The sequence below is a fragment of the Passer montanus genome, unplaced genomic scaffold, assembly GCF_014805655.1.
Source record: "Passer montanus isolate IOZ18808 unplaced genomic scaffold, ASM1480565v1 scaffold51, whole genome shotgun sequence".
NCBI classification, from domain to species: domain Eukaryota; kingdom Metazoa; phylum Chordata; class Aves; order Passeriformes; family Passeridae; genus Passer; species Passer montanus.
The window spans coordinates 1,644,338-1,669,068 of NW_024370041.1; the positions used below are offsets into that span (position 1 = coordinate 1,644,338).

Genomic DNA, 24,731 nt, shown 5'->3' on the forward strand with positions numbered 1-24,731 from the left:
AAATATTGGAAAGGCTTTTTACCATCCCCATTGTCTCTGTTTTTTTTATTCTCTTTATAGTAGAATCACAGAATGGTTTAGGTTGGGATACACCTCTAAGATTACAGAATTACAGAATCCAAGTGTTAACCCTGCACTTCCAAGGTCATCACTAAACCACATCCTGAGTGGCACATCCGCAAGGCTTTTACATCTCCCCAGGGATGGTGACTCCACCACTGCCCTGGGCAGTGTGTTCCAATGCTTGACCATCCTTTCAGTGAAGAAGGTTTTCCTTACAGCCAATCTAAACCTTCCCTGATGGAACTTGAGCTCATTCCTTCTTGTCCTGTTGGTTTCTTGGGAAAAGAGATTGACTCCTCTCACCTGGCTATAACTTCTATTCAGGTGGTTGTAGGGAGTGTTAAGGTCTTCTCTGAGCCTCCTTTTTTTTCTAGGCTAACTAACTACAGTTCCTTCAGCCATATCTTGCAAATCTTGTGCTCTGGACCCTTCACCTCCTGCGCCTAGATAAGGGCAGGAAGAATGCTTGTCATTCAATTGCATATGGCCCACTGCATGTTCTGTATTGGCTGTTTAGCAGTTCTGGTGTTTACAAATACTAAAATGGATCAACTCTAGTACCTCGACAAATACCAGTTTCAGGTAATGGATAACTTAGTTGGAATTCAGCTGCCCAATACAGAAAAAGTAATTTATTCTGCCCTAGAGCCTTTTTTAGCTTTCCGGCTGCATCTTTATCTTTATAAAGAAGGGTCCATTTTGAGGGTTAAGCGTTTAGACAGTTTAGCAAATCATTCCTCTAGCAGCACAGCCACTGACATCTCATTTCCTAATTTCTTCTGGACTTTGTGCTCCATAAGGAGGTAACTATTCATCTTTGTCAGACTTGCTGCATGTTTCGCGCACTCTTTCTTTGCATCCTTGAAAGAGGAGACTGTGATTTGCCATGTTCTGTCCTCCTCCTGTATCAGGCTCTTTTCCTGTAGGAGTTCCTCTGTGACTTAGTTTCTCACATGGACTCTGTGTCCTTATCTGCAAAACCATCTTGTGTATGCAGGTCCAAAGGAAGAAACACACAGGGTCCAGCAGAGGTCAGTTTAAATCCTGGTCTCCTTAAGTGCCACAAGAAGCTTCTGCTATTGCCCCTGCATGGATGCCGGGTGCCCACCAAAGCCACTCTGTCACGTCCCTCCCCAGCTGAACAGGGGAGAGAAAAATCTGTTGAAAAGGCTCATGGGTCAAGATAAGGGCAGGGAGAGATCATTCACCAGGCACCATCACAGACAAAGCAAACTTGACACAAGGAAACCAGTTTTATTACCAATAAAACCAGAGTAGGATAAGGAGAAATAAAACCAAATCTGAAGAACACCTTCCCCCGCCCCTCCTTTCTTCCCAGGCTTAACTTCACCCTGATTTTCTCTCCCTCCACCCCAGAGTGGTGCAGGGGGATGGGGTGTGGAGGCTGCAGTAAGTTCATCACACGTCGTTTCTGCCACTTCCTCCTCCTCAGGGGAGAACCCCTCACACTCTTCCCCTGCTCCAGTTTGTGGGGTTCTTCCCACCCCTGTAGCCCCCACTACCAAAGTCTTGCCTTGCAAACCAAATACAAGTACCAGCTTTGCCATGGTGGCTGATGAACTGTGTAGGGGCTGTTTCTGGAAAGGCAAGGCTTTGGGTAATTTCTTTTGCACTAATCCACTCCCTTAGGTGCTGTTAGTTTCAAGGAGCTCAGTGATGGGCTCGGTAGCAGCAGCACTGGTTTGTCTCAGAAAGCACTGCTCTTAAGTTTCAGAAGACTTGCAGTCTTATTAATAAAACTTGCCATGTAAAAGAGGGGGATGGAATAATGTCAAAATAAAGTCTTTCTTAAAGCACTGTGCAGTTGGGTTTTTTATTATTATTAAGGAGAACAGTTTTTAAAAGTCTGTTACCATGGCAGCAGAGCAGGCTGGCATCTCTGTATCTCAAAACCCCAAGTCTTGTTTGACTGTGATTAAAGTAAGGGTGGTATTTCAGTTTGCTTGTCTTCAGAGGAAGGGTCTGTGTGATTGCACAGCAAACAGTGTTGGGTTCCTTATCTCTTTTGAAGCTGGGGTGGTCTAGTTAGCACAGTGCAGTTCCTCAGATTTCCTTTATGGCCCTTCAGGGGAGGGCAGAGCAGAAATAATTCTTCTAAGGCCAAACTCAAGCTGAACAATGTAGCATGCCCCTGACATTGGAGAGGAGAGTGTAAGTCTCAAGCTGCTGTGCTGCTGTCATCTGTTGCTTTTTACTCTGTGTAAAAAAGACAGTTTTGTTGGGACCCTGGTGCTTACACCTGATCAGATTTTAAGATCTGAAGTGTAGAATCATGACAGAGATACCAGCTCTAGTCTTTTATTAAAGTTGTCGGGAGGATGTTGCAGGTGTTACTTTGAGGAGAGAGAAGAAAGGAGTTTTGAAATGAGTTCTCTAGTACTCATCCAGGCACAGGGTTCATCACTTCACACACTCATCATACAGAAAATACAAGCCCACGAAAGTTGAATTTATTACTCTTTTCCACGTATTCATGAAAAATGAAATAGAAACTGCCAGCTTGTGGAGTATGGGGGATGATGGAAGGAGAAGACAGATAGTAATAGATATAAACTCGTGTCATAAGGTACTTAATGCAGGTAGGAGTCAGGGACCAGGTCTGGTCACTTAATAGATGCTGTGAGCTGTTGCTGGGTGAGCTGTACAGCCTGATGGTAAAAATCAGCCTGAACTTTGAGAAACATCTCTGCTCACTGTTGCTGTGCAGACCTGGTGTGCTCTTTCAGGCTGTCACAGCCCAGCTGAGATGAAACCTATTTCCATGGCTTCTCTGATGTGCCGCCCTGGCACTGGCTGGCTCTCACCTCTGCAGGGGAGGAAGGCCACCTAGCCCCACCTCTGTAAACAGCTCAATAAAATACTGATTATCTGATGTGCAGATGCAGCCTTTCTCACGGTCCTGGGCTCAGAGATGGTTTGGGCATGTTCAGTGCTTAACAGGCACAGCAGGTGCTCAGGACAGGTATGCACTTGATAAACAAGTGTAGTGCTGAGATCAGAAATAATGGTTCTCACAAGGAAAAATTCTCTAGACAAACAACAGCCTGTTGGTATTTCCTGCCTCAGCTTCCTCATTGCCCTTGAACATGTCTTAGGTTGTTTTACTGATCTAAATCATGGACTTCCTTTCACAGTCAATTTTCTTTTTCCTGGCTGCTTGAACATTCTGTGTTTTGAAGAATACTTTGCTCTTTTACCAGTGCTTTAGGCAGTGGAATAGCTCAACTTTTTCAAAAGATTGTGCTTGTGTCTGGGTCTTTGTTCTCCTAAGGAAGTGGGGATGTTGTGGACATTGCAGAACTTCGAAGACTCTGGGTGGCCCCTTCATCCCAGTGAGCTGCTGTTTGATTAGGGTTTGCCTTTTAGTAAGAGTACACTGTCATCCTTGTAGTGCCCTGTGCTTCAGGATTTCTGCAGGTAGCTGGAGGCAAAACAGATGAATCAGCATCCTGAAATCTAAGGTGAAGAGGAGAAACAACCTCTTCTATTGGAAGAAAGTCATAAGCCTGTGGCTCTGTGCAGATAACCTTCCTGCATGCTTAGCAACAAAAGAGCAGACAATAAATCAGTTCCAGACCAGCCCAAACTAGGGACATCCCAAAAACTGTGTGTGTATATATATATCTGTGTGTGTCTATATCACCTGAAAAATCTGTAAACAATTACAGTAAGAATACCTGTGTTAACTGTCTGTGGGTTTGTGGTTTTGTTTGTTTGTTTTTTTAATGTGGAGCATACCAGCTTCCTTTCACTTTCCCAGATTTCTTTGTGCAGACTCTTGTTTCTACCCTCCTGAATAAAGCTGCCATATGTGACTTTTAATATGATGCCTAGATTAATTTTAAAGAGGCTTAAAAGACATAGTCTCAGTGAGAAGTAGTTTTCTTAAGACCATGCCTGATGTCGGCTTTGATCTTGTTTGTTACAGTGATCCTATTGTAGGGATAATCATAGAGGGGGGAAAAAACTGGTACCCTTATCACTTAAGATCATGTAGGTTGGTCTTAGTTAATTAGTAATCGGAATGAAGCTCTTGGAGCTTATAGTAACAGTGAGATTTGAAAACTACAAGCAGAAGTGTTAGAAAAACATAAAGACATCAAATCCTATTTTAAGGAAAATATTTCACTTGTGCGTGGTTATTTCCTTGGAGTTAGTAGATAGTCCAGCCCATCTGTAAACAATAATATTGACTGTTTTGGCACCAGACTTGGCTCAGATGTGTCTGCACGTGAGCAGGCTTGATTTTTGTTTCAGACGATAAAGAGCGTTAGGAAGGGGGTAGAATGTCACGCTTGCTGTTAAACAGCTCCTGGGAGCTTTAGTACTTCAGCTTGTTTTGATCTCTGTTTACACAATTTCTCCTTTTCTTTCTTTTTCTCTTCCCTGCACCGCTGTAAACCAGCGGCTCCCTGCACGGACCAACCTGCCGTGGCACCTGGCGTACGGTGCCCTCCTTTCCAGTAAAGAGTCTAGACAGCAAATTCCCTGGAAGCGTGTGCCATTCCGGATCGTTATGCCTTTTTGCTTTTTTGTGGAGGCTTTTTAGAAACTGCATTACCTCACCCGTCGGCCTGGAGATTGCGCAGCCCGCGCCGCTGATAGGGCTGCAGAGCCCCGCGCGGAGCCAATGGAGAACTTGGGCTGCAAACTCTTAATGAGCAAAAGAGCAGCGGCTCGGTTCGGGCTCCACAGTTAATGTGGGGGCTTTTTTTAAGTGTTACTTCTGAAAGACGAGCCACTTAACAATTATGTGCCATATTGCTGACCGGTGAAGCTGAACAAATAGCTATTTACATTGACAGATCAGAGGAATGTGTAAGTGCATCGTGGTAACCTACATTTTCTGTGCCAAGAGATTTGCAGCTGACTGCCTGGGTGACTCACTCCTTGGATTAGGAGATGAGGTAATGCTTTTGAGATACAGGGTGATGTCATTCCTTTACCTGAGCTGCATGCCGATGCTAGTTGCTAGTACTTTCAAGGAAAGTCCCTTTTTTGCCTCTCGTGTACTAGAGAATGAGCTGCATAATTCAGATGGTTGTTGTTATTAATGTCCTTCCAAAGCCTCTGGCTGAACTGCTCTTTTGAAAACGGGTGTCACCACAAGTGGCCACAAATGCCTTTTGTTACACGTGTATGTGGGCACCTGCAAGTGGCACATTTGCATACCTGTCCCATTCTTCAAATAAACCTATTTTGTTGAAAGAAGATCTTCATGGTTATCAGGTACTACCTCTTGTCAGCACTGTGTCATGTAATCCACTTATAAATAGTCATCTTAAAAGAAGGTGATTTTTTTCCCCTGTTCTTTTTCTGTAGTGAAATAACTCATTTGTGAATGTAAATAACCCAAATGTCTCACTTGCACTTAGGGTCAGATTAACCTTATCCACTCCTACTCTGGCATTGTCCTTCACTTCAACAGCTCTTCCTGCTGCCCTGCTCCCTTTCCTGGTGTGTTCACGGACAGCAGCTGTGACTTTTCTCAGCTTTTCCCTCCCAGTGTCACCCAGGACGTGCTGCTCCTGTGGCTGCCCTCAAGGTTGGGAGCACGGACAGGTGATCAGCAGAGCTGACCAACAGTGTCAGCTTTCCTCTGCAGTTTGTGGGGACCGAGGTTTAACACTCGAGCAGGCAGAGAGCCACTGTCAGGGCATCTTCAAAGCCATAACCTGATTTGATCCATATTTTGGGAGTATACAGGTGTGTGCTGCTGAGTCAGCTTCGTGCATCTTGGAAATTCGGGTGTGGTTCCTAGAAATGGCTGATGTGTGTGTGTTGTTTGCTGGTGGAAAATTTACTACTCGGGCCCTGGAGTGAGAGCTTTGGGACAGGGGAGGCACTTAAGGTGACATGTGTCACAGAGCTTGCAGTTGCCCACAGAGTCTTCCTTGCTCAGCAGCAATTCCTGGGCAGTTTACAGCACTGTCTCCATTCTTCACAACCCATGGAATGGTCTCCAGCCCCTGGAGCAGAGTATCTCATACTGGCTGGGCTTTCAGACTACTTGCATGTGTATGGATCATGTGCAGATCCATTCAGAGGATTTGTTAATGCAAAGTAACAGCTGCACAGGCGAAAAGTTGTCATCAGAATTATTATGGGCTTCTGAAAGAATATATTGCAGAAACATTTTGTGGCATTACTCCTCTGTGTTGAATGTTTTAACAAGGTATTTCCACCACAGTTACAGCTGCAATTTTGGCACTGGCATTTTGGTTTTAAAAATGTGTTTTCCAAATCTTCTCAGTCTCTTGTTTCTCAAGACCACAAGATTGCTCTTGAATATGAATGTTTTTATAAACCTTGTTTGCTTTATTTGTCCACCAATCAGGTGATCTCTACAAATGACCTGTCCCACTCCCCACTGGAATATTTCCCTTTTTGTTGGTTTATTTCTGTGTATGTGTATAGGGCTGTGTGTGTTTATTTTTCCTTCCTTTTATTTTAGTAGGCCATAATGCAACATTTGTATGTCGAATGCAATGTCTTTTCCAGTTTAGCCTTTATTGCCATAAGGTAAATATCTGAGAGGGAAAGAACACACCTAGTTTTGCTTTGTAAGAGCTTCACAGCTATCTCAGGAGCTTATTTTTATCATCTCTTCAATTACAAATTGTGCTCCTGAGAGCAGTTTTTATTTCAATTGTCTGTCATCATGAGGCTTTTCAAAGCTTCAAAGCATTGGTGTTGCATCCTTTAGGGATCTTAAATACCAGCAGTGTGGGGTAACTCACCTGAATTTTCTCTTTAAATGAGGTGTGTTGAACTGTATGAGGAGATACTAGTTGTGACATGCACACATCTTCAACATCTGTCTTTCCCTCCCTGTTCAGGTGAATCCCAACTTTGCTTAATGATGTTTTCTCGACTCTGACCCAGTTAGAGGAATAAAAATTCCATGTTACATGGAATTTGAATCATACAGACAGAATATGTGGTTTCAGATCCTCACAGTAGCTCCAGAAATAACAAGATGAAACCTTCTGCATCTTTTGTAGCACTTGGTAATACACATCTGTGCCTTGGAGTCTGAGCGGGAATATTTTTTTCCAAGTGACTAATACACATGTACCAGGAGCAGTCTTGAATTCCTAATGTGTCAAGTATCCAAATTTAATGTAATTATGTTGTAGGATGCTGCCCAAATGGACAGAGGTTCTGAAAAAGCAGTAAAGCCTCCCCTGTTAATCCATATCCTCAGAAGCTAAGATAATGTGGATTACAGTTTCTCAGTTCTTGATGGGCACAGCCACTGTGGCTCCACAGCATTAGTTATGGTCCATCATGCTGATAATGAGTTTCTTAATAAGTCCCTTAGTACTCTCTGACAATGACTCATACTTCCGAGCCAGGATCTCCTTGAAAATCTCTGTGTAATGGGTGAAATACTGTATCCCAGTGAAGATTTTTTTCCTTATTTGTGTGTTTAGGGAAAAGCCAGGTATTTTTTAAAGGAACAGTGTGCTTAAAGATAAGAAATTCCGAGGAGAAGTCAGATTTAACTGTCTGGAGAGGCAAAGGTGAAATGTGAGTTCTGATCTCGGTGATCATTGCTCTCTCTGCTTTACTGCAAGTTGGATATTCTGAAATAGACATTAATTGTGAAACCAGCCTCAGTTGTACTTTCAAAATTACTCTATTTTGAAACTATCACAAATAATCTGCAAAACTTTGCACTTTAACCAGTGCCTGTCTCTTGGAGAATGCTTCAACCCACATCATATTTTCTGCAGTTTTGGATGAAACCTGTCAACTCATCGAGCTTTCAAATGTTCTGAAGAAGTGTCACACACTGAACTGTTTTTTAACTAAGAATAGTGAAATATGGATTTGATTTGAGTGCCTGAAAGTTTTCTGTCTTCAGTACAACTTTGAAAAATAGAACGCTGAGATAGAAAACCAGTAGGACTGTGAGACACAAAACCATTAGGACTCTGGAGCATAACACACTCAACTTGCTTATACAGCATTTCTTTTGCCATATGTGGTCTGTGTGCTTTGATAAAATTATTGTTAAATCATAGCTAACCTTGAATTCAATTATTTCAGGTGTTTGGAAACAAGATGATTATCCCTTCCTTGGATGGGGACCTCTTCCAGTGGGATCGGGATCGCGAGAGCATGGAAGCCGTTCCTTTCACGGTTGAATCTCTTCTGGAGTCATCCTACAAGTTCGGCGAGGACGTTGTCTTAGTTGGGGGAAAGTCTTTGACCACCTATGGGCTGAGCTCCTATTCAGGGAAGGTAAGAGCCTGAAAAGGTGTTTTGTGTCTGTGTGTTTCGAGCTCTGCCTTGCAAACAGGTACATCTTGAGGTTTAAACTGTGGGCAGCTCAAGAGTTTAAATGCAGGGCACAAAAGGGCAGAAGCTGAGCCTTGTGGGCTGCAGTAGGTGGCATGGCGCTGGAATCTCCTCCTGCCTGGGAGCTCCTGCTCTGCCCCCTGTGCTGGCTCTAACCCTTGTCTCACCTTCGCTAACCCAGCAGAGCACTGCTCACTTTTTACTGGATTTGTTTTGTGCTGGGTTAGCTGTAGCAGGGGATCGGGGAGTGCCAGAGCCAGCACAAGGGAAGGGACAGGGGCTTTGTCACCAGAGCATAGTGAGAGGATAAGAGGGATGACCCCTTTCTGTGGAAGCAGTTCAGCTTTATCATCTGGCTCTGTTTGAAGGAGACTTTGCAGTTCAGCTCACTGTGTATCAATTAATGCTTTAGGTGACACCTTTTTAAAAACTAATTTTGGATTTTTAAAACTACTAAGAACAGAAAAAATTCAAGATATGCAAAAGTTAAGGACTTTTAGCTGTTGTCAGTGTGCTTACTAGCAGAAGAAGTTCTTCTATTTTAAAGTCATATTTAAAAGTTAAGTTGAATGTCAGATGTCATTGAAGTGCTTGTAAATACTTTGTGTAGTGAAGAACAGACATTTGATAATTCAGAAGCATTGCATTTTAAAACAAGTCAAAAATAGACGCAGTTAAAAAAATGAAAGTTCCCAGTGTTTGTTTTCAACAATATCAGGGTGATTTTTTGGTGGTTCTTTTTTTTTTCATTTTCACCATGCATTTTAATGTGGATCACTTCTGTGGTGTGGTGTGGAATCATCACTAATGATAAAAAGCACAGATCCCAAACCAGAGTTCATGGAATCCTTTTGGTTTTCTCACTGGTAGCAGAGGGCTCTGTGCACCACTAGGCTCCTCCTCCAGTGCTCTGAAGAGGAAATTTTCATTTCTGTTTTGATTCCTGGCTTGTGCTCACAGTAGCAAAGCTGCCTCTTAGAGGAAATAGTGCCTGACTCTTCCTTCCTAAGAGCTTGGGCAGTTTCATCTCTCTGGCATTGCCCATATAATGCAAGTTCTGTTTGAGATTGAGACTGTTGGAAACTGTGACTATGAAAGTTCATTAAGGTTTTCTTTTCCTTTTGATAACTGACAAGGCAAAGGGGGAAGGCTTTGTGGCATTTTATATAAATCAATAGTAGTTCATTTGAAGCTGATAGAGTTATGCTGAGATAAATATGACATGAAAGCAGAATTATGCTGTGGGTCTTGCAGGAATGTTCTTTTGATGTCCATAGAAATAGTGGAGAAAAGAGAGTTCAAATTTCTTTTTGTTAGAAGTACATGCAAAATATAGTCAAATGGTAGTCAAAATACCACAGGCTGTAAACTTCCTATAATCCTTTGAAAGTTTTTGTTCTGAAAAGCTGTTATCTCTTAAGCCAGGCTTTTCACCATCCCTCCAGCTGAACATCTAAAGTCACGGTGTTCCAAATTGCCTGCCAGCCAAGAGCAGGCTGTAAGGATTGTTAGCTTTGAATATGGCTGTTGATATTTGTTTTGAAGTTGCAACGTGAGCCTGCCTTGTCCCTCAGGTGAAGTACATCTGCTCAGCCGTGGGCTGCCGCCGCTGGGACGATGAGGAGAGCGAGCAGGAGGAGACGCTGCTGCTGCACCGCACCCAGAAAACCGTCCGGGCTGTGGGGCCACGCAGCGGCAATGAGAAGTGAGTCTGAGCTGCTCAGGAACAGTCCTGTGTGGAGGTGGTGGGGCGGAAAAGATGGGAATCAGATCACATTGCTTCCTTCATCCTTGCTCACCTCTGTCGCAATACAACACGAAATGAATGACACTCTCACTCTGAGATGTTTAAGGCAAAAAAGAGTGTGTTTATTTTTCGACTCTGATATTTATAGAATTCAAAAGGTGACCATGGACTGGAGGATGAAATTGCCAGTCTCCAACCACACTGGTCAAACCAGCAGTCCATTAATTCTCTCTTCCTCCAGAAAGGAATGCAAAACAATCATTATTTACATGAAAAGTGTGTGAAAAACATTACAAAAATGTGAACATCAGAAGGCTTAGAAGAACTTTAGAAGAACAGGGCGACACACCTCAGAAAAGTTTGTCACTGCTGTACTGCACAGGGCAAATGTCACTGTAACATTTGTTGTAACTGCTGCGTTTGTACAAGAGGAGACAGTTTAAAAGTCTTCTTATAATTTACTCCCTTTAAGGTTCTTTACCTACTAATGGTAACTGTCTCTGAGGAGAGAGGTTATACATGATGTCTTTAGTTTTCATTTTAAGTTGATATTTTAAACCATTCTTAAATTCATGTTGTTCATTCCATAATGTAGGTGGTTTGTTGTTTCTAAGCTGTAGAAACTGATTCAATCTGTAATTTTTCTAACGCTCTGATACTGAAGTTTTAATACATCAAGATTTCTGTAAAATTACAGACACGCATTTTCTGGAAAAAACCCACTTCAGAAAACACAGATTTAAAAAGATGGGTTCTGTACATAGATACAAGTAACTGCCCAGCAACATAGTGGAGAATCAGTCATTCCGTGTTCCCTTGCTCCCTCTTCTGTTTGCAGCAGGATGTGACAAGTTGTGAATTTGTAGCCTATCAGAGAGAACCTAATGAGAACTCAGTAGCAGATCAGATGTCTGAGAGGATAAATCTTGGTTTCTGTGTTTCTTGGAGACACATATTAGCCAGGAGAGGTATGTCAAAACCATAGTATTTAGTCTTTGTGTCACAGAATCCTCTGTCTTTGTGGTGAGAAACAGAGGTGCTTTCCTGGTGACAGGGAATGGGTAAGAAACATCTGGGGTTTTAATCCAGAGGAAAAAAAGTAATGTCTTCAATAAATTGACTGAGTGTTTAAAATATGCCAAACTCTTACCATAAGGGTGTAAATTCTTTAAATATCCAGTTTGGGCTCCTAGTGGTTGCCAGACTGGTAAGAAGCTTTAGGTGCCCAAATACTCTGTTCAAGAAATATTTACCCCTTCATGCTCTCCAAACATGCCATGCTTTTCCCATCTGAATCTTTGTAGGTTTACAAGAATTGAAGAGTTTTTTTGCTGTGCAAGAAAACTGTGCTCCTTACACATTATACATTTGTCTTTTCTTGGTGTTAACCTATGGGACATGAGTAGTCCTGGTTTCATGAAGTACTTGCCAAGGGATCTGTGTTAGGTTGTATGTGGGGTTAAACAAAAAAATCATAGTCCCTTTTCCAGTTTGAAAAATCTTCTGTTTCCAGTTAAATCCACTTAATTAGTGAAGAGGAAAATGGCTTGTTAAAATACCACTTCCTCACAGCTTTGTACTTACTGCTTTCATCAGCTACAGAATGTTTTCTTTACTAGGCAGACCCAGCTCTAGTACTTGATGGTTTTAATTTCCCCCTTCATACACTAAACCCTTAGTGCCATTGGCCCTATTTTACCATTTTTCTCAGTTCACCCATCATGTTGGACAACATTTCTCAGCTTGTTTGATTTGTGTTCTGGATTAGCACTCCCCTCCTGGTACAGTTTTGTTCGTTTGATAGTCTGAGAGTTGACTGTGAAAATATGGGCCAAATACAGGTAATTCAGTGTAGAAATCTTCTGCACAGAGGACTTGGGACTTCCTTGGAATATAAAAGCTGTTTCTATAAAGGTTTTCTCTTTTTCTTTGAGGTGGAATTTCAGTGTTGGTCACTTTGAGCTGCGCTATGTCCCAGATATTGAAACTAGAGCAGGATACATTGAGAGCAATTTTAAATCAACTATGAACAAAGAAGAAACAAAAATTATTTCAGACGTGGATGAGCAGGAAGCTATGATGAAAGACACAGTGATAAAGGTCTCTGTGGCTGACTGGAAGGTGATGGCTTTTAACAGACGAGGAGGACATCTGGAATGGGAATACCAGGTAGGGGGAAAGACAGAATATTAAATATCACAAAAGTAGATGTTTTGAAAATGTCTTTCATCTTTGGTTTCAGGCACTGTCTTTGTAAAGGAGCACACATCTGCTTGTAATTTTTTAACTGAAGTTCTGACTTTGAGCTGCTGCATCTGTTACAAAAATTTAAACAAGAAATTTAAGCACTTTGTTTTTTATTATTCTTATTTAATAGCTCATTAATACTACATTCATTTTCCAATTACCTCTCTCCTCTTCAGTTTTGCACTCCAATTGCTTCTGCATGGCTGCTTAAGGATGGCAAAGTAATTCCAATCAGTCTGTTTGATGACACGAGTTACACAACAAATAACGAGATACTGGAAGATGAAGAAGATCTTGTGGAAGCTGCCAGAGGGGCCACAGAATCCAGTGTCTATTTGGGTGAGACACCACCTGCAGCATTTTCTGTAGTAAACATTATTCATTTCTCTATTGAGGTTGTAGTAAAGCAAATCTTTTTGTACCGGTAGGTTTCAAACCCATAAATCTTATCCATTTTGATTCTGAAATGTTCATAGCTTTATAGTCTTAGTACACTGGAGATGACTAAAAATCTTGAAACTTCAGAAGACAGGTAGACAGCTAATGAAGCAGTCTTATTGCCCATTAATTTGTACACTGATTGCAGTAACATACTGTGAAGAAAATTCAGATAAGATTTTACATGGCTTAGTTTTCATCCAGCTGTCAGGATCCATTGGATGTGGTTTGGGACAATTTGAAATAGAGTGGCTGGAGAGCCTCCTCCTCAGCTGTCTGTCTCTGGGAGGTAAATGTGCTTTAGTTTCCTAAGACTTGGTTTGCCTTAAGCCTTTTTCTCTAAGTCTTTGCATCTTGTAGCTTTCCAGTTAATGGTTAGAATAACACATAAAGAATAACACTAGAAAGAAGACAGATCATTGCAGCCTTCCTGGTAATGGTTGTTTTGTGCAACATTTACAAGGGTAGGAAGTTAGAATGAGGTCTTAGAGCTGCAAATCCCAGACTCCTTTACAGCTCTTAAAAATTGCTGGCATTTTCCTGTAGCACCAGCTTTCCAGCAGTAAAAATGAGATGTTCTGAACTCTTGCTTTCCTAGAACGGAGGGAAAATATTACTTGAATTCATCCAGCTTACCAGTCAGAGTCAGGATCTCAGGTTCTCAGAATAAGCAGAAATATTTTTAAAAATGTTGTTAACCATGTGTTTTGACTAGGCATTTTTATTCCAGGAGTGAAGAGAACCAAATCTAAAGACTAATACATTTCCTTGTTTATTACTTAGGTATGTTCAGGGGCCAGTTGTATCTTCAGTCATCAGTCAGAATTTTTGAGAAATTCCCAACCAACCCAAAGGCTCTGGAATCCAGGAATGATAATGCAATTATTCCTCTTCCCAAAATCAAATGGAAACCTTTAATCCGTAAGTGACAGTTCAGAGTTTAATGTAGTATCTTAGCTCAAAAAAGACAGGGCATCTTTCTGGTTTCCAATATGTTTCAGACTAGACTGATGTTTCCAACTGTAAACTACTTCAGGAATATCTCTGTGCTGTATTAAGTGGGTTTTTTTCTAATTAAATGTTTAATGTCTGTTTTCTTTTACTATGGATTTGACAGAGTCTTTGTTAGTAATTAAATGTTGGGTCTTCTTAATCAGTTTTTTCAACAAAAAGAGGAAGAATTTTTTGCAGTGATGTCAATATGAGTGACTTGACTAGTCCAGGGGAAGAATTATTAAGTAACTGTTACCTTAAACTAACTTTCTTAATGTTTCCTTCTATAAAATTTACTTCTCATTACCTGATTCAAGAGGCATTTTGTAAAATTATGCAATTGGAGTTCTCTTTAAATTAATGTGAGAACAGAATTTTACAAACAATTGACATTTTATATACTCTGCAGAATGAGCGGTCTGTACTTGAAATAAAGCTCAGAGAATTTTGTCTTTTCTGTGCTTAGAGTCTCCTTCCAGGACTCCAGTGTTGGTGGGCTCTGATGAGTTTGATAAGTGTCTCAGCAATGACAAGTATTCTCATGAGGAGTACAGCAATGGAGCACTCTCAGTTCTGCAGTACCCATATGGTAGGTGAAGTTCCAGACATAGAAGTGTTTCAAATACCCACGTTTTATTATCTGAGAATTTCAATAAATGTCCATTTGTTAGACCTTAAATATGTGTATTTTTTAAAATATTTAATGAATTAGGAAATTATTGCCCAAACTAGGATTTCCAGATTGCAATGTAGGTACAATTAGTGCCACGTAAAGCACAACACAGTGCCAGGAATTGCCACTGAAGAGCTGTTGTGTGTGCTGCTGTTGCCACTGAGAGTTGTTTGGAGTGGAAAAATCTTGGGAATTACTTTTTTTTCAGATTTTACTGACAGTGCTGGAGACTCAGGATGGTTGTCACAAGTTTCCCATATGGAAGATACTCTGGTTTAAAGCTAGAGAGACCTAGTTGCTGTCCACAACCTTAATTAAATGAATTTGCTTATTTAAAATCATGAGGCATAGAAATAAAAACACACCATATCTGTTGAGGAGACCTCTAATGAGAAGGCAGAGTTGTTTTGTAGGTACCTGCAGGTAAATCTGTGTTCTCTGGGTGTGTTTTATACACAGATAATGGTTATTACTTACCCTACTACAAGAGGGAGAGAAACAAACGCAGCAACCAGATCACGGTTCGATTTTTTGACGACACAAATTACAAGAACATTCGCAAAAAGGATCCTGTTCTTCTGCTCCACTGGTGGAAGGAGATTGTTGGCACCATTTTATTTTGCATCGTGGCCACCACCTTCATTGTGCGCAAACTCTTCCACCCCCACCCTTACAGCAGAGTGAGTATTTTTTTCAGAATCCCAAATACAGAAGGAATTCTTTTAGCTGTTTCTTTCAGTTTGGACTCTGCAATGAGTAATATTAATAAGTTAATAACTAATGAGATAACAAAATCAAAAGCCTAAATTTATTGTTTAATCTGTGTGTGAAGGCTGCCAGCTGCCACATACAATTTGCTTAACTGCTTCAGCAAGCAGATTAGACTGCTTCTGACGTGTCTGGAGATATTTATTTAATGCCATATCTAGGGTACAAACCAATCTCAGGCACTCAAGGAGTTGATTTTGTTTGTTTGTTTGTTTTGTTCTTGTTTTGGAAATCCTTGTTAGCTGCGGAAGGAGTCTGAAACACAGTGTCAGACTGATTGTAAGTATGAGCCCACTTGTGGAGACATTAAAGACAACAGCTGGAGTGATGCCAAGAACTCTGGATATGTGTCAAGGTGAGGTCTGTTCAACACAACATAAACAGGGTGTTTAATCAGTGTGGCTACTAATGCTGTCTGGAGATAGAAAGAGTAGGTGTTCACCTGTTCTTACCTAGGAACTCCCAGTCCTCTGACTTCCCAGGATAATCAGCAACTGGCACAAAGGACTCTGTGACCCCATTACTCATGGGAGATTGCAGTTATGATTAGTCTCAGAAATTCCAGAGAGTCAACAGGTTACATGTGATCAGAAGTATTGCTCCCATACTTCTTGCTGATAAGCAAAATGGGAGATTGATCCTTGTAGGTCTTAATCAGTGTCTACTCCATCTGTTCCTGTGTTTATGGTGCAAGGCAGAGAAAGGCAGTTGCAGATGGAAGCAGATGACATCTTATGTACCCTGCAGAATAAACAGTCTATACTTGAAATAAAATCTTTATTGGTTTTCCAAAGGAGTTGGTTAAGACAAAAGGCTTAATAGGGGCATGCCATTATGCTCTAGAGCAAATGTGACCATTTCCTGTACATTTGTAACTCAATGAAAGTAAAGACTGGAGTGTTTGAAATGAGGAGAAGAAAAGCAGTGATGTATATGAACAGTGATGTTTTGGATGGGATGTTGTGCTGGTTTTGCATTAATTGATTTGTGGTGAGGAGGGAAAAATCCCAGGACTAGAAGGACTAGTTGCAGAAACAGTTATTTGGGGTAGGGTTAAAGGCAAATGATGATTTAGAAAATACTCGGCTATAGAAACATGGGCTGTAAACTCAGGATCCAGTAGGCATGCAATCTGGTATTCTGAAAAACCTCTTTTTTAACCTATTCTGAAAACCAGTTTGTCCAGTGCATGCAGAATGGGTTCTGCTGGCCTGTGATAGGCTTTGCATAAATACATATTTAGCAACTGTCCATTTCATAGATAGTGAATTGCTCACAGTGTGTGAGCAGGTTAAAAAAAAAAATTCTGCACATGTTTTGCCTGTACAAAACTACTTCAGTTGTGGTCATAAATTACTTTATTTTTCTATCTGTACTAATGCATTTTTCTCCTCTATCCTCCTTCCCTTCTTCTGTCCCTTCCACACACCCCTCTCTTCCCAGATATCTGACAGATTTTGAACCAATCCAGTGTCTGGGTCGTGGAGGTTTTGGAGTGGTTTTTGAAGCCAGAAATAAAGTAGATGACTGCAACTATGCCATCAAGAGGATCCGATTGCCCAACAGGTAAAGAATGGATGGGTTGGGACACAGAATAATGAATGAGTGGTGGGATCCCATCCTACAGAGAACCATCTGCTCCTGAGCTGATTTCCCAGATATTTCATTAGGGTGAATGACGTACTTTTTAATGGGGGGCTGTCTCAGTTTTGGCACAGAGAATGTGGCATATGCAGTCCCAGCAGAGCTGACCTGCTTGGCTCAAACACTTGCATCACAGATCCCTTTGTGGGGATGTTGCTCCACAGGGATTTCCTTGGTGAATGGAGCCTTTGCTAACAGGACCAGTTACTGTAGTGCTGTTAATGTGCTTCTCTCCTTCCTCTCCTTACCTTTCCTACTCCACCTTCTCTTTTTTTTTTCTCTCTCCCTCACCTCCTTTTCTGACTCCTTTTGCCCACTTTTTTCATTTTCTGGTCCCACAACCCCTACCTTTTCTCTCAGTCATAGGTGGTCAAGCCATGCTGCTGGATTACCCTACCCAGAGCTTGCAGCACTTCCTTTTAGTGGGAGATGGGAGACACTGCTGCTGCAAATCTCAAGTTAGAACAGCAAGAGGGAGGGGGTAAAGCTATGAAATCTAGAATTACTATTCTTTTGAATGTGTTAAATAAGCGTAACTATTTAAGATTAAAGGTTTTGTTCAGAAACTTAAGGTAGCCTAGATTCTTGTTTTCCAAGAATATTCAAAGCCATTAAATAAAACCATCAGACTTTATTTGATCCAGTTACAGTCTTATGAAGAGAGATAAATTACTTCAGTAAAACAGGAGGCTGCCTGCTTTCCTGTCCACAGAACAGAAATAGTCCTTATGCAACCTCCTTACCTATTGCCAATTAAAAAACAAATACTAAGGTATTGCTGTCTGTCTTGTGTGTCAGTGTCTTCTACATCCCTGTAGAATATTGCTGTTTAAAATATTTTTTTTCTGTCCTTGAGAACAGTTAAGAGGAAGATTAATTTCTTCTTGTTTTTGCTGTCTGTAATTATCCTGTGAAAAGGGAACACTGAATATTGAGCCATTGTGAGCACATTCTACTCCTCCATACTTCTAAGTTAAAGGAGTTACTCTGGGGAATTTAAGACATATTTTTGTTTTGATGTGAAAAGCAATGCTATTGGCCTGGTGTCTACTGGGGCAGCTTTGATTAAATTCCTTTGCAGAAATTTTTGTGCTGTGCTGTTGCTTCTTGTGACCATGTCTCTTTTTCTCCTCACCCCAAACCGTAGGGAGCTGGCTCGTGAGAAGGTGATGAGGGAAGTCAAGGCTCTGGCTAAGCTCGAGCACCCAGGGATTGTTCGGTATTTCAATGCATGGCTGGAAGCTCCCCCTGAGAGATGGCAGGAAAAGATGGATGAGCAGTGGTTAAAAGATGAAAGGTAACTCATGGGGCTCTTTTTAACAATTGAATTTGAGATTGTATGTCAAGAGAACTAGAAAAACTGGTTGAGGATCCAGGAAGATGGAGAGACTGTCTAGGAAGAGAGGTGGTTGTTAATTTAGCCTGACAACTTTTCAGTTGAACAGATACAAATATATCACACTTCTGCATAAAGTTCTTAATTTATGGGTCCTCTCTTGTGTTAAGGTCCTTCTTTCAGCTTAGGAAACATTGCATGGTTCTTAATTGAACTTGTGTAGCTGAACCTTGCTGTGATTGGAAGGTTGGAGCATTGCTGCTGTGATTCAATTGCAAACTTTGGCATCTCTGCCTTCTTTGTTCCTTTCTACTGCTTTGTTCCTCTTCAATGTCTTGAGTTAGATGGACCTGATACAGTACTCCAATAATTCATTTAATTTATTTCACTAGAAATATGAGGGATAATCAGACTGAGGATTTGTGAAGCTTGGTAGAAGTAGGTTAAAAATGGGAAATTAGATGAAGGAGTTAGAGAACGTGAAGAGAGAGGAAAAAGTGGGTGTATGTTGACATTTATAGAATGAGGCCTAATACAAGATTGCTGGGTGGTTTCATAATAACATCTTAACACGCCTCACAAATTTTAGAATACAGGGACCTTTATATTTCAGGCATCAAATTAACATTTCACAGCTGTAATTCTTCCAAGGCACTTTAAATAGTCCTTGCAGTGCATGTTCCAAAGGGGTGGATTTTTTCAAACTGTAGATGAGCCTGATTGCACATTAGGAATCCAGGCAGTAGAGCTTGTTAAATATTCCTTTATCAACACTTTGGTCTCAATGAGAAAACATTATCCTTGCTAAGACACAGATGCTAAATCCTGGTTATTGGTGATTCCCACACTTGGGTAGTCACTCCTTGTTGCAGTATGACACAGGTGTCAGGGGTAGCAGTTGTTAAAATGTGGGCTTTCAGAAGTGCATTTCTAGTGAAATTATTGGAATCTGCTACAATTTCTCTAGTATTGATCTCTCAACTTTGTCTTCCAGCACTGATTGGCCTCTCAGTTCTCCCAGCCCAATGGATGTCCCATCATTTAAGATCACAACAGAGCCATTTTCTACAAAGGAACACATTGAAGTTACTGCAGCTTCATCGGAGAGGGTGAGGTCTGTGGGGATACCCTGTGGTCAGTCAGATTCATCTGGAAGCCAGTTTTCCCCTCTGGAATTCTCTGACACAGACAACAGGGACTTGCAGCACTCAGAAGATCCACTGTTAAACCTTCAGGACAGTGTCCTTACAGGCTGTGATGTAGAAGACAGTACTATCAACAGTAATGAGCTGGGACCCTCCATGGAAATTTGTTCTTCAGCTGTTCCTGTTGTACATCTGAAGGAAGGGACTTCCTCCTCTATTGTGTTTGAGGATTCTGGCTGTGGAAATGCCTCTAGTAAGGAAGATAAAGTTGATGTTTCACACAATGAGAGTCCTTCTGAGGATAAAGGCAAAACTACAAAGGAATCTGATAACAAGAAATCTGCTTCAGGAAGTCCCCTCTCTGTTTCTCCTCCAAGGCCAACGAGTTTAAGCCTGGACCTTTCTAAAAACACTGCAGAAAAAGTCAAGCCCACCTCTCCAAAGGTGTATCTGTACATCCAGATGCAGCTGTGCCGGAAAGAGAACCTTAAAGACTGGATGAGCAGAAGATGCACCATAGAGGAGAGGGAAAGGACAGAGTGTCTGCAGATCTTTCTGCAGATTGCTGAAGCTGTTGACTTTCTGCACAGCAAAGGATTAATGCACAGGGATCTCAAGGTTTGTATCCATAGGTTGCTGTATGTGGGAGGAATGTGGCACTGCAGGCAAAGCCTGCCAAAATAGCTGACTCCTCTCAGTGACCTCAGCATGGGTGTTAAAAAAGCTGAATTAATTTCTGTACAATAATCTGGAGGTGCAGTGCTCCAGGAAATAAATATTCGTCACTTGTTACTGCAATTAAAGTCTTTCTTACAGCAAGACTTCTTGTACCTGGCACAGATCAGTGGCATTTGTCCTGTGGTATTTTTAATTCATGTTCTTTGTACAGGGTTGTTCAGTGCTGAGCTGTATGACAAAGCTATTTTGGATCCTGTTCTACTATTTCAAGTGAAGCAGATAATTGGCAGTGTGGAGCTTGCAGTTGGACTTATCTTAAAAGTCTTTTCCAACCTAAATAATTCTGTTATTCTAATTCTGGTATTTTCCTTCTTTCTATAGCAATACAGCCTAAAATGATCAGTGTTACTCTTGGTTAGAGAAAGTAAAAATTAAGCAGTACTTCTCTGGGATTGAAATGTAAACTGTTCTGGAGCAGAATTGTGAGCCAATGCCAGCTATCACAATGAAGTTTTCTGAAGGATGCACAGCATTTTTAATGTCTTACAGCATCCAGACAGTGAGGACTGGGAAAGGTGGTTTGCACCTCTGGTGTTTAGTGTAACTGAAGTCAGGAGTAACTTGTACATTTTCTTTCATTTTATTTGTGATCCTCCTGTGCTAGTGCCTGATTTTGCTGCAACTTAAAGCACTGGAAGTGTCAGTATGTGTTACCAAATAAATAAATGTAATTGATGAGCCCAGCCAGAGTTAGTTTTATTAGGTTTAGGTCTGAGAAATTGATCCCTTTGGCCAAATGTGGACAGTTCTGTTTCTCTTTGCTAGTTTGAGGAGGCATTAGTAGCCTGCCTCAGTGGGGTAATTACTGAAATGATTGTGGCTTCTCAGATGGTAATTTGGCATCAGCAGAAGCAAAAGATAAAAAATACCATGTCAGATGTGGCAGTAAAAGGAGGTTCAAATTAAATAATCCTCAAAGGATATGTCAGAGTTAGAAAAACTCGTGAGCCCTTCCAAGTATTTTCTTTTCCCATCAGCATTAGGCAATTACCTTGAACCAGTTATCTGACAAATCTTTAGTGCTTGAGAAACTGACCATAAAAGTAATTAAACCCCTGTACTAATACATTGCTAGACATGTTAATTAATAACCTTTCTTAACAATACTGTCAGGTGTAGCCCTCTGCAGTTTTCACTGAGCTCAATGTTCAGTAAACCTTACCTAGATCTTCACTTAAAAATGTATTAGTCTTAATCAGCAGGTGTGGACTGTTTTGTTGGAACATCTTAAAAGTTCAGTGCTGGCAGCAGTTTGAACAAGAGATTTAATTTTGTTTACTTGGTATAACCAACTTGGAAACAATCTCCCTGGATGAACACCTTCCTCCTTCAGGAAACTTTCTATGCTTGTATAGATGTTATTCTTGGATCCCAGAGTTTATTTGTCTGTTATGTGTTAATTTGGTCAAAACAACAGCCAGTTGATTTAATTATTTTCTATACTTTTCAGAAGCTCCTAGGAAGAGATCTCATCTAATTTTGTAATTTGTCCAAGAGGTTGGTCATGCAGCCCTGAGTTGGTGCCAGCACTAACAACTGAATAACTGCAGAGTTGCTTTGGCTTGGCTGCAGGCAGAGCTCAGTGATAGCAGAGGCCAGTTCTTGCTCCCAACAAAAGCTGGTAGATCTATGTGAAAATAAATTTCTATATGGGCATATTAAAATTTCCAATAATTAATCTAAATATTTAAATTAACAGTGCACATTAAAAATGCATTAATTAGGCTCCTGCTAATCAGGGATACTGCAGTGACAAGATGGTAGGAATTTATGTGGGCAAATGAAGGTCAAAGTTCAAATTCTTTTGAAGAAAATGAAGTGCAGAAACAAAAGTCTGCCTGTCAAGTGAATTTACTGTTATTCCTAGGATAAGCTGTCGGTCATGCTTGGCAGCTCAAAAGAAATTATCAGTTTCACAGAACTGCAAGAACAGGCTTGGATACATTTGCAGCATTAATTGAATTAAACAGAGTATTCCAGATGTGTGAGAAGCTTCTTCATGTGGAAAAATGAGAATACTTTTTCTAACTGAGGAATATGGAGAGAAATTTCTTTGTGCAGGTGGCAAGATAACTAAACTAGAGGGTGGTTATATTTGATTGTACTCTGCTGATGATTTAAATCGAAACTGTGTGCTTCTGCCTTAGGCTTTTTCTTCTCCCAAATGTGGTCTTGGTGGTTTCTTTTTGCTGGTATTTTGCAATAGCAGAGAGTCCATTCCCCGTATTTGTAGAAAGTATGTGCAAGGCTGTTCAGAGGCAGTGTGTGTCCAGCCAGAGAGGTATTAAAATAAACTTTCTGTTACAAGGAGTTTTTCCCCAGGAAGCAAGACAAATCTTGCCTTGTATGTTCGTTGGAGGAGAAAGGAGATAAGGCAGTGGGATACAAACTCTTAATGGAGATGTTTATTCCTTGAGCATTAAAATACTGAGATCAAGGCTTCTGCCTCTGTGGGTGTGCACTGAGGGTGGGTGCTCTGCAAATGCTTCAGCCAGAGCCTGAAGACACTGTGGGTTTACAGGGCAGTGGCTTTTGTGCCCTGAAGGCACTGTGACTCCAAAGGGCTGGACACCCATTACAGGGAAACACAGTGATACAGGGATAAGAGCTGGCTCAGGAGGCAGAGGCAGGTGTGGGCACTGTGGAACTGTTTCTCTAGTGCTTCCCTCAGAGCTGGCCATTGCCTAAAAAAAAACCAACAACCAAGAAGAAGAATCCTTTTGTCTGTCTTGTTTCTTGTGCATACAGTGGGTTTGCCTTTAACTGAGGAAGTCAGATGGACTTTGAAACGCAGTCCTTTATCTTGTGGGAAAATATTGCCTTCTATCTGTCTGCCTGCTGCTGTTGCAGGGTTTATGTCAGCAGAGCACAGACCATGTTCTCCCAGCCTCAAGGGCCCAGGAGCTCTGAGAGGAGCTTGCCCAGCACCACCTGCCTCTTCACAGCTTTCCCTGTACAGCATCCTGCTGCTTCCTTCCCCTTGCAGGATCAGTCTGTTCTTCCCCCCAAACTCTGTGTCTGTATTTGTAACCCAGCTGGAGTGGTTATATTTCAAGGGAATAATCATTCTTTTGGTGCGTGCTGTTCTATCAGCCAGGAAGCAGATTTCTTGAAAAACTCTCTTGGATGTGCACCATTGGCCAAGGGACAGCTCTGTTCCAGTCTCTTTTATCAATAGGCTAAGCCAAGGATTGGAGGTGTGTGGCAAACAAGCTAAAGGAGAGTTAAGCCAGATCATCACTGTTGCTGCCTTTATGAATTGCAAAGTTCTTAGGTTTCTATCAAAAGTAAACTTTTAATTCTGTTATGCAAACAGCTGTTCCCACATTAAACTGCACAGTTGCACTGAAAATCAGCCCTTGTTCCCACTGTATCTGTAATTTAACACTGAGATGATGTGCTGTGTGCTGGTTAGTAATACAGCAAATTACTTTAGCACTTGGGGATTAAAATACCCAAGCCCAGGAGATGGCACTGCAGCATGTGGTGTCAAAGTGTCATGTGGGCTGGGTAACTTTCCTGTGCTGTTCCCAGCAGTGTTGACTCTGTGTGTGTTCCTCAGCAGAGCTGTGTGCTGCTGGTAAACTCTGCTGAATGACAAGAAATGAGCAGTCTGAGCTTCAGGAAAAGACAGTGGATAATGCAGGAGTAATTCCTTTTACTGAATAGTTACAATTCTTAACTGCTATTCTTCAGCACTTTTATGAGTGTTTTTAACCTTGACAGCTTCTGAGTTAGAACCAAGTGCTATAACCACTGAAATACAGTCACTTTTTTACTTACTTTCTTTTCTTTTCACCTCTTTGTTTTCTCAGCCTTCCAATATATTTTTCACAATGGATGACATAGTAAAGGTTGGGGATTTTGGACTGGTGACTGCTATGGACCAAGATGAGGAGGAGGAATCAGTTCTGACCCCAATGCCAGCTTATGCCAGGCACACAGGACAAGTAGGGACCAAACTCTACATGAGCCCGGAACAGGTTTGTGCTCTCTTCTCCAAAGCTGTGCTTGGCAGTGCCTGGAAGAGCCCTGAATTTTTGGGAGCTCTAAGATCAGGCATTCCTAGTAAACCATTTGCAATCACATCACTTAAACTCTTTCTCATCAAAATAGAGTTTTGACCTAAATTGAATTCCAAAACTAATATTCAAATGTATATATTTGTTATAGCAAAAACAGTGGCCAGTTATTCAGACTGAATGTGCTCATTTGTCTTGTTTTTAATGCAGTATAGGAAGGTAACTGTAAAAGATTCCACTTAATTGAGGAAAAACACACTCTTGTGCATGAGGTTAAGCACAGTGAAACATTTTGCTTTGCAGCACAGAGGAGCTGAGGATCAGAACCTTGCTCCCTGGTGCTCATTGCTGAAGTTCACCAACAGAACTTCCAGCTCTGCACAGGGCTGGTGACTTGCACAGGTGAACTTGCAAGGGTGCTGTTTACTTTGTAGATAATTGCAGGCAGCAGCTTGATTGCCCTGACCCTGACTTTGCCTTCTCAGATCTGTGGCAACACCTATTCGCACAAGGTGGATATCTTCTCCCTGGGACTGATTCTCTTTGAGCTGCTCTACCCCTTCAGCACACAGATGGAGAGGGTCAAGGT

At 41.3% G+C, this 24,731-nt stretch overlaps 1 protein-coding gene across 1 annotated transcript in view; it reads left to right on the plus strand.

Moving 5' to 3' along the window:
* The window catches only part of EIF2AK3 (eukaryotic translation initiation factor 2 alpha kinase 3), a 42,574-nt gene that overhangs the window by 13,421 nt on the left and 4,422 nt on the right, over positions 1–24,731 (plus strand). The window contains exons 3-15 of the mRNA XM_039723918.1: positions 8,140–8,334; positions 9,966–10,096; positions 12,073–12,307; positions 12,562–12,724; positions 13,607–13,744; positions 14,283–14,405; positions 14,949–15,169; positions 15,500–15,612; positions 16,701–16,823; positions 18,049–18,198; positions 19,232–20,000; positions 23,936–24,103; positions 24,628–24,729. Coding sequence (XP_039579852.1) covers positions 8,140–8,334; positions 9,966–10,096; positions 12,073–12,307; positions 12,562–12,724; positions 13,607–13,744; positions 14,283–14,405; positions 14,949–15,169; positions 15,500–15,612; positions 16,701–16,823; positions 18,049–18,198; positions 19,232–20,000; positions 23,936–24,103; positions 24,628–24,729 — 2,631 coding nt within the window. The remainder of the gene's footprint in view (positions 1–8,139; positions 8,335–9,965; positions 10,097–12,072; positions 12,308–12,561; positions 12,725–13,606; positions 13,745–14,282; positions 14,406–14,948; positions 15,170–15,499; positions 15,613–16,700; positions 16,824–18,048; positions 18,199–19,231; positions 20,001–23,935; positions 24,104–24,627; positions 24,730–24,731) is intronic.